The sequence below is a fragment of the Corvus hawaiiensis genome, chromosome 2 (genome assembly GCF_020740725.1).
Source record: "Corvus hawaiiensis isolate bCorHaw1 chromosome 2, bCorHaw1.pri.cur, whole genome shotgun sequence".
NCBI classification, from domain to species: domain Eukaryota; kingdom Metazoa; phylum Chordata; class Aves; order Passeriformes; family Corvidae; genus Corvus; species Corvus hawaiiensis.
Window position 1 is genome coordinate 57,939,202 of NC_063214.1, and position 10,261 is coordinate 57,949,462.

At 45.3% G+C, this 10,261-nt stretch overlaps 1 protein-coding gene across 1 annotated transcript; it reads left to right on the top strand.

The window, feature by feature from the left end:
* Nucleotides 1-1,271: 1,271 nt before the first annotated feature.
* On the top strand, nucleotides 1,272-9,179 carry LOC125321158 (cell wall protein IFF6-like). Its single transcript, XM_048293553.1, has 4 exons — nucleotides 1,272-1,334; nucleotides 3,830-4,356; nucleotides 6,983-7,017; nucleotides 7,144-9,179. The coding sequence occupies exons 1-4, from the start codon at nucleotides 1,272-1,274 to the stop codon at nucleotides 7,317-7,319; spliced, it is 801 nt and encodes a 266-aa protein (XP_048149510.1). The 3' UTR covers nucleotides 7,320-9,179.
* Nucleotides 9,180-10,261: the final 1,082 nt, after the last annotated feature.

Sequence of the window (10,261 nt, forward strand, 5' to 3'; positions counted from 1 at the left end):
GCTCTGTTTGGGAGCACAACATAGTGGTGTTTGCTGAATGTTGTGATCTCCAGGGCAACGCTGAGCATAACAGCAGGCAGCAAATAAACAGAGAGAATGCACACAAAGGTGTTATACACATTCCTACACAGGTCCTAGTGAGTGTGCACCTACTGTTGTTGGCACAACTCTTCGCAGAGAAGGGACAGAAAGTTGAAGAAGTCCTAGGGAATGAGTCTTTTGGCTATTTTTCTAAGGTTATCCTCTCAGAGGAGAGACACGTGGGCAGCAGAGAGGCCGGGGGAGGAAACCTGTCAGAAGGCAGCTGCAGCTGCAGCCCTGAGATTGCCCTGCTTTGCAGAGCACAAAGTGGTGCCACTATCCCCTCACACTTTGGTGTGACAGCCACCCACCGGAGCCCAGACCCGTTACCTGACTGCAAGGGGCTCTTTTGTTATTTCCCACCATTTAGACTTTTTATAGTTGTTTCGATTAGTTGATTCAAACTGCTCTCATACACAAAAACACCCTATTACAGGGCCAGAGTTCCAGTTTCTTCAGCAATGCATTAGCCTCAAGCACAAATGGTTTTTTCTCCAGTTTCATTAAAAAGTCATTTAAAAGAAAGACCTCCCCAAAGAATCTCTATAACTCCTCACTTGTTGGGAGCTCAGTGTGCTGAAATCCTGGTCTGAAGATCAATAGCAAGAACCCATCGACATCACCAGGACCAGCATCTGATCTATGCTGTTCAGGTCAAATCTCACCTCATCACTGCTGCTAACAGGGTTGGCATTGAAAAGAAACAAACAAACAAACCAACCCCTGGCGGATTTGAACTCTGTCAGGTCACATGCATGTGTACAGAAAATTAATGACCAAATTGCAGAGAAGTATTTGGCAGATAATTTTCTCCTCAAGCTAATTAGAAACCAGGAAGTCCAGCCACAGTTCCACCAAACTGGACAGGTTCCCTTCTGGATGGCTCAAGGCTTGCAGAGATTCCTAGCTGAAGAAATACGAGGCCCAGAGACCTGGGGGAAATGTAGGTCTTCTGAATATCACTCTTCATGTTTTTTTACAAGAACTAGTGTTTACGCTGAAAATTTCCAGAACTCTTTCTTTCCCAAACATTCCCACTTAAAATGAATGTTTTGATTCATGGTCATTTAAAAAGAAAATATTGTTAAATTCTTTGAAATTCTGGCTAGAAATTCAAGAATCCCTTGGGAGACTTCATCTTGCATCAGAGTATACAGCACAGGTTTTCAATTCCTCTCCTTGTCCTCAAGATGACGGTGCAATGGAATGGGAGGGCAATGGGTTCTCAGGCCCCGAGTCTGCAAACACTTTGGGTACGGTTTCATGACTCAAAGTGCTCACAATACTGTGGTTTAATAAGTTACCACCCATCAGCTGAGCTGTGGAAACTGCTTGTGCACATACAATTAGCTCACCCTAATTGCAAGTTGTGCAACTCACCCCCTTTCAGGAGATCTGTGCAGCTGCACATTTATCTCAAGTTACTCCTTGGCATGTTTGCTGCTCAAGGTCCCGTTTCATCATGCCTTAATTGAGATGAAGTGTGCTAGAAGATGCGAGCATCCAACGTGCCCCTGAGGTGCGGATTCACAGCTCTCCCAGCCTCGTGGCCTCGGCAGGCTGGCAGTCCCCCACCAGGGTGAGCAACCCTCGAGCCAGGGTGTGAGCTACTCTCTGCAGTGCGTTGTGTTTGCCATGCAGCCAGTGAAAATCAGAGCAGCAGAGAGAACAACCTATATTCTGCCTCCCTGCCTTTGACATGCGCAAAGGAACCTGCTGCCCAGAAGCAGCTGCCCTCTCTCAGTGGTGACTGTCACCAGCTCAAGTGCCACACACAGTGCTGCCACACCTGAAAAGACTCAGTTTTTAATGATAGGATATTCCACTTTGGGTTCAGAAAGAGAACAAACACTGCTTGCACCTCTGTGATTTCATATACCCACCCCAACATCCTGCACCGAAGCATCTTTGATTCAGAGCTCTCTGTATGCATCTTTCTGTTGTGCTTTCCAAATAACACCACCCAATTTAGCACAACTGCTGTGCATATGATCCACAAAATCAGCCTGTTTGCTTGGGTTATGTATTTACATCTCTTGCTACCAAGCATTTGATGAAACAGCTTCCTCCTCCTTACCAGTCCTTTTGGGCTTGGATGACTCAAATCCTTACTCATGTGAGCAGTCCTTGCTTGAACATACACTCTGTTGTTTCAGCTGGCTCTTCCTACAGTAGCATCTAAAAGATCAGGATGTTTCCCACCAGCATGCAAGGTTTCAAACACAAGATATGCTTGCTACAGCAGGGAACTAGTGAATAAAAACTGAACCAGCAAGGAAACCCTGCGCATGAATGTATCAACAATTCTATCTGATAAAAGTATTCTCCTATTGTATTCTGCACATGAGGCTCAGGTTAACAAATGGGGCAAAGTAGCCCAGCAAAATAAAAAACTTATGTAGCAATGCAACAAAAATCTACACATACACTCTTTTCATGGCATGTATAGAACTACTTGAATTTTGTTTTCAAAATCTAAGATGAAATTTGAAAATCGAAAAAATAAATTAGAAAAAAAGTTAATGATTTTTCCTTAGGTATTTTTTCTAAATAAATCTCATGCTAACTACTCTACATTTTATTTTAGCTGCTTGGAACAGTTTGAGATTTAGATCAGAAAAGAAGTCTGGAACACTTTTTTCCAGAAGGTGATGGTTTTGCTCTGACCAGTCCTACCATTTAGGTAACCTTTCCACATCCCTGTAGCACATTTTATCTGTCGTTTACCTTTGAGCAGCACACCTGCATTCATGCATCCCTGCTCCGAGATTGCTTTAGCCTTTCAAATTCCTGACCAGCTCCAAAGAAGCACAGCTGCTTGTTTGTCAAATATTAGAGTGTATTTCCTTCACAGCCAACTTAAAATACTCAGTGCCAGGCTAAATGTGCAATATCTGTCGGACCACCACAGCTAGAAATTGAGTATTTTTAACAATTTTAAGATGAATATCCCATGGCTTAGGAGTGACCATCACTTTGAACCTCTCCAGACAATTCAGAGGTTGCTTCATTTGTGTTTAGTTATGTGCAAACGTGCACATGCTAAGAAAATGTCACGCAAAGCATCTAAAACTTCCCTAGAAAAACTGATTTTATAATTGCCACCACGGAATGCTCCGGTTTCTTTCTTAGTTGTGTTTGTGGTCATTACAGAAGGTCAGTGTGCAGTGAGCGCTGTTATGGCAGTGGCATCAAACACACAAAGTAAAGAAATAGTTGTCAGAGTTTGATTTTTTGCCAGTCCATCAATACGCTCCCTTTTGCCCAGGCACAATGTGAAAGTTTTTCATTCCAGACTCTGTCCGAAAGCTCCTGCCCCAGTGTGTACACAGGACTGAGAGCGTTCCCCGAACTAGCATCCATCCCTGTGATCTCCAGTGCCGCGCGTAGCTCCGTGTTTGCCGCCCGCGGTGCCGCACGGCCGCTCTGCGGCGGAGGAGTTGCGGCACACAGAGGTGGCACTGAGGGAAGCTGCCCTCGGTGGGCCCAGCCCCAGGGCACCCCAGCTGCCACAGCCCCTCGTCATCCCTGCCACGGGCAAGACGAGGCCAGGCCTGGGCTCAGCCTCCGGATGGGAACGGACAACCCAGGACGGCTTGAGACAGGATTACTCGGGCGTTTACCAACTTTTCACGTTGCTGCCCAGCTCTGCACGTGGTGGTGCGTTACTTCAATGCCTGGTGTAACTTTGTTTCCCCAGAAGAAAACCCGCAGGAACTGGTGAGGAATCCCGGCCACCGTCCTCCAGGAGCCCCGCGGGTGCCTCTGGCGCCGGGCTGCGGAGACAGGCGCAGCCCCCGGGGTGACGGACTGGGGCTGCATCGATGTCTACCAGTCCTCCCCATCGCGGCTCCGCTCCGGAGCGGCCCCGGAGCGGCCCCGGAGCGCCGCGTCCCAACTCGTCCCTGAGTCTCCCGAGTTCCCAGAGCGCTGCGGGCGGGGCGCGGGGGCTGCGCGGAGCCACCCTGCCCGCGGCCGCCCAGAGGGTGGCGCTGGCGAGTCGCCACCGAGCGCGGCGGGGCTGCGCGGGAGCGGAACGGGAACGGGAACGGGAGCGGGAACGGGAGCGGGAACGGAACGGGAGCGGGAACGGGAACGGGAACGGAACGGGAGCGGGAACGGGAGCGGGAACGCGAACGGGAGCGGGAACGGAACGGGAACGGGAACGGAACGGGAACGGGAGCGGGAACGGAACGGGAGCGGGAACGGGAACGGGAGCGGGAGCCGGGTCTGGCCCGGCGGCCCCGCCGTGGGTGGCCAGAGGCTGCGGAGAGGGTGAGAAACTGGGCGCGGAGCGGGCACAGGGAGGGAGGAACGAAAAGGTGGGAGGAATTAAAAGTGGAAAAAGTGATGCTGCCGTGGGGGCTGCGGAGGGCTGGGCGAGTGGTGGGAGGCGGGGCTAGGCCGCGGGGGCATGGGATGGGGCGGGGGAGGAGAGGAGGGGAAGGGAAAGAGGAGGCAGGGAAAGGAGGATAAGAAGGGAAAATAAATAAATAAACAAAAGGAAGAAACTTCTCTGCGCGTTTTCCTCCCCAGCTTTTTCAGAAGGTCAAAATAATTAAGTTAACTATTGCTATTTTTTATCGCTATTAAATTTCCACCCACTTCCACGCTATCTGCAGGGATTGAAAGAGCAGGAATTCAAACGCCACGGGAAGGCTGTTTTCAAATATAACGTTTGCTGCACTCCCCAAAGCGCTGGAAATCTACAGCTGTGGCAAGGCATAGACTTCTTCTTTTGAATCACACGGTTACTTTGGTGATACCACAAGTGCAACTCTGCCTTCACTAGTGGTAACATGTACCAGTATAGCACCTACCTCTCCCGAGGAGTCAAAAATTACAGCAGAGGAGAGGAGCCTTACAGCTGGTGCAAAGCTAGACTTACCTGTCGGACTGTCCCACTTACACTGTGCCATGATGTCCAACAGGTACATTTTGTGTTCAGAGTCACACTAATAGGCTCAATACTTGCCAGCAGCATGAGACTACACAAAATAGAGTATCATTGGGCATTCCTCATTTTAATGGCAGTTCTGGAAATGCTGAAAGCTTTCTGCATAAAACCAGATGAGGGAAAGATGCTTAGTGCTACAATAATAGTCTTTAACCCAACTTTACTAGCTTGGGTTTTGGTTTTTTTTTTTCAGGAAATCATGTTTTCCAGCTTTTGCTTTCCTGTGCATTGTCCTTTGGAAGACTGTTAATATTGCAGTGTCTGAGCCCTGAGTTTTGTTTGGCCCCTGCCATTGCACACCAGTGAGGGTGGCCACAGTACTGACAGGAGACACAGCAACACCCACCTGCACGTGAAGGAAAACTACAGTAGACTCTTTCCAAAAGAATCTGCTAATCATTTTTGTGTTACCTTTTCAAATAACTGCTGGTGATTCAGGCTTGACATGGCTCCCATAATCTTCACACATAATTAAGCAATTTATACCTTTTATCTGTGAGTAGACACTGCTGTCAACACTCAGGCCTGTTCTGGAAATTGCTGAATTGCTTTCTTTGGGAAAAAGAACTAACAAACAACAACTACCTCTTGCTTTCTGTAACCTTTGATTAAATAAACTTAAATAACAAGACTGTACTGTAGGGAAATTTGCTTGTGTGGGCCATTGCTTTTGAAGCTGATGTGACAGCTTGTTGCACGACTCTGTACGCATTCTTCCATTTCACTGTGACAAATGCAAGAGATGAGTGGAACTAGAAGTTCTTCATTTTTGTTACTCTAAATTGGTAAAACACAGCGCTGTTGGCTCTGATGTTACACTGACATCAGTGTTTCACACCTCAGCAGTCTTAAAGTGGCCATAGTGTCTTCAGGATGGGCTGAGGAGCCCCAGAGTGGACTCCATACAAACCCAGAGTCTTGCTGGCACCCCTCTCACTGCAGCATCAATGTTAGAGGGAGCAGGGAGAAGTCTTGCTGCCTCCACAGGTTACCATTTGCCTGTGTTAACAGGATATTCTGAGTAATACATGTGTTGTCTTCAGTTTTCTGAGCTTTTTTTGCATGGACAGGGTTGTCCCAAATATATGTATCATCAAGGAGCCCTGCAAGGGCCCCAGGACATCTGGACTCTGAGAGAGAAATAGGAAACTTGTGCTGGGGGTGAAACAGGCTGCAGTGTCAAACCAGACATTTAAAAGAGATCCAGACTCTGCAACACATGGACATAAATTAAACTGGGAAAAAAAAATAATGTTAGACTCATGGAATCCTCAGTTAGAGGTGAAAAACACTCTTTGTTCTTCTCTTCCCCACAGTGAAATAGGATGATTTCTTTCATAACTGTACTGTCCAAACCACTTTTTAGGTTCATGGCTTATTTCCATTACTTTAGCAAAGGTGTGTGTCATTCTGCATGTAATATTTGAAATAGGGGGGACTTGGTAGCACATTCCAGGTTAGCTAGTCCATAACCACACAGAATACTATCATGAAAGAACAACTCCTCAGTCTCATGCAAAGGGAGGAGAAATTGAATACAGTTAAGAAAATACAGATGTAACCCAGTTATTGGGAGGATTTTTCCAGTTGTTGGATGTTGCAGATGGTGGAGGAGTCCCTCCAGAAAATATTGGTTCACTCTTCATCCTGGCACATGCTGAACTCATCTGCACAAAGCTAAAGGAGACACTAGAATTAAGTCAAGGAATCAAACCGTTTTTCATAGAAAATTCATAGACCATTTTTAGGTATTTCTCGCCCTTTTTTTTTTTTTTTTTTTTTTTTTTTTTTTTCTTTTTAAATGAGAAAAGCAGTTATGTTAAAAACATCATGGGGAGTAATTCTGAACTGGCAGAGAGATGGGATAGATGATTGAATAGATTCTTTCCATCTCCGCATTTTGTGATCTATGAACTCACCTTTGGGAAACTTTTCTCATTTCAGATGGAGTTTCACTCCCCCAGGGTTGTCTGAAGAAGGTGAGATATTTAACCTAAGCAGCATTAACACTACCACTGTGTTTTGGCTTTAAAAGCTAGCAAGATGTCTCAGCCCAAAGAAGCCATCACAGCATGACTCTTCTCTTGTTTGCTTTCTTCCTGGAGGTCTCTCCACAATACTTTCTGCTGGTGCTTCACACTGTAAGCCAGAGGTACTGACAGCTGGACGTGCTGCAGAGCACATCTATCCTGAGATGTGCTGCACCAAGTCCCCTGTGGCTTCCTTTTGCATCCCGGCTTGTTCCTCACAGGGAGAAAGATTACATGAGGGACACCAATGAAATACGGTGTCCAGCGCAATTTTTAACAAAAACTCATCTTTCTTCCCTGCAGGGGCTGGTCCCCTTGCCAAGGACTGTCGAGGTATGTGTAAGCCCTGAGAAGTCCTGCAGCTCTGTGCTGCTTCCAACACCAGGTTGGTGCTTAGTGAGCATGGCAGTGTCCTCAGCCAGTAATCCCATTTAATGGGGCTCATTATAATGCACGGGAACTGGGTGACAAGAATTCAAGTAATTCTTTTTAACTGAGGAATCTGCAGAGAAGTTCACATGGGATCTAATGACTCACAATACAGTGTTTCTTCAGAGAGCAAACAGCAAATTAGAGGAGAGCCTTCAAAAATGAAAGGTGTGGAGGAGAGGACTGGAGTCACCAAAAGCAGTCCAAAGCACTTGATCAAGCACCTGGGAAGAGTGAGAATAGTTTGTAGGAGTGGCAGTCTGTGCACATGTGGTGATGTATTGCCAGGCTTGCAAAAGGATCAGGGACATCTCCAGCTGTAGAGCAACTGATTTTCCTGGCTTCATTCGCATGCAAACTATCTCTGTCACAGTACCCAAGCGTTGCTTCACCTAGGTTGCTTTCTTCTGGGTGGTTGATTTTACTCCAAGAAACTGCGTTTATAGCCAAAAGCCTGGGATCGGGAGTAATGTTTAATTTAGTTTACAGTCCAGGGTATGTAAGGAGGAAGTAGTGTGAATATCAGTTCAGGAAAAAAAACAATACCCTGGAAAAAGAGACATAAGAGGACATTCACCCATTTCAGCTAGAACATGGTGCTAAGAGGACAGCGTCAGACTGATCTCCAGTGGTCTACAGGTTTTCTTTATAGTCTTATTAAACTTTCCAAATTAGAGACAGTGCAAACTTATGTAAATAACAGTATGTAATACATAACTATTTTTGGTGTAAAAATGACTCCTGTGGCCAAGAAACAATTAATATTTGAAAAAGAAAAACCTCAGAAAAGTCTCATTGCATTTATATTTCTTTTCAGACTTGAGCTTTGTGGCTTGGAGAATGGATACACTGGCCTTTTGCTGGTGTGCTCTTCAGCTCTTGCCACAGGCATCTGAGTGCAAGGGAGCTCAGTTGTCCTCCCCAGACCCCGACACATGCAGACTCCTGTGATCAGGAGCCTATGCTGGTCTTGCCACAGATTTCCTGTGCGGTCTTGGATAGGAAGGTGTCTGTGTGCCTCAGTTTTTCCATCTGTAAAATAAGAGCGATGTTACATTGCTTCACCAGTGCAGCTAAATTTCTGCTTTAAAAGCACTCTGTGACCTTTGGGTGAATGGTGGTAATGAGCTGTTTGCCTTATTTATAAGTATCATTTGCTGTGATATAAATATTTTTTTGTATTGTTCATACTGTGTTTATTTTGTGCAAGTGAATATAGTCCCAATGAAAGCAGGAGACTGAGTATTTTGCTTTCCCATGTAACTCAACCAGCATTCCCAAATTCTGATCTCTAACACCTCTGCTATTGCAGTCCTGGGCCTCTCTTGAGCAGAAACTGCTGATCATGCCAAATTCTCTGGTGTTTTGTAATGTGGGCTAACATGCGCCGAGGTTTGGATGAGACCAGTAGACTCATTTTCACTTAGGGCCTGCGGCAGCACTGAAGCTGGAGAGAACAGAAGTGAAAGGTCAGTGTTTCCCTTCCCTGAACCACACAACTCCTGTTTTAAGGCAAATAAAAATATCATGTGACTCTTATGGTTTTTTAAATTTTTTTTGACAGCTGTAGTGCCTTTCTTCCAACTTTACACCAAGAGGACATTTAGATGTTATTACTTTTGTATATTTGCATTGTTCCTTACTTGGAAGGTTTGTTTGAAATAAAAATAACTGTAGACCTACTACTTCTCTAATTTTTCTAATTTTGTGTGTCTCAGTTTATGTGTAGAGTGTTAGCCAATATTTAGCTGGCTTTCTGGAATAAAGTTGGTGAATATGACCATGCACTTTGAGAAAATAAGGTCTGAATAGACATGGACAAACAATTAAGTTACCGCAACCTAAGGAGTGTCTCTAGAGAATAACTGAAATGAGCACTTAGCTTGGGTGAGCTGGGATCATGTGCACAATAAATTACTATGGCTTGGAAGATGACGAATAAATTGTTAAATCACAATAAATTGAAAATTTACCATGTCCATGTCCTTCAGGACATGGCAGTATCCCCTTTCCACTTCCAAAGGATGGTTTCAGCTGCTTTTCTGGGCTTCCTCTGGAGTCAATCAGAGAGGCACACACAAGCAAAGAGATGACCCCACTTATTTTGTGCATTCTGTTTTGGAATGGTAGAAATCAAACACTTTGATGGCTAAAGTTGGTCAGATGAATCTTACATAAAATACATAAAATGGTATTATTATCAGAACCCTTTCTTTTCTTGAAGGGGTGTAGCCATTGAATGATAGAATCCCAGAATGCTTTGGGTTGGAAGGGAAAAAGAAAAAAAATAGTTTTGTGTTTTCCACTGGGACTTCTGCTACAGGTACTCACATTACCATGAGAAATGTGAAGCTGCAGAAGAAGGAAAACTAGCTGTTGTGAAACTTTGAATTTATTTAACTGAAATCAGGAGTGCAAGCTAAGCGTTGTATCAGAAACTAACCTACTACATTATAGTCTGCCTGCCACTGCTCTTATTCTTGGTGGCTAGGGTTTTTCATGGAAACAGAAATACAGAAGTTATTGTTATCCTGGGCATAACAGCTCACCCTACAATAGTTGCATTTTGATTGAAATGAGTTTTTGACCTGGCAGAGTTTATAATGAGCCAAATTTGAGCAGTTACAGTCCCAGGTCCCTTGAGCACCTTACAGGGAGAGAGCAGAAGAACTTGATGGTGACCAAGCAGCTGGCCAGGAAAGCCCTGCTGGTGGAGTCCTCTGCACTTGCTCTTCATCAAACCTCAACAAAAGTTTAGAGAGAA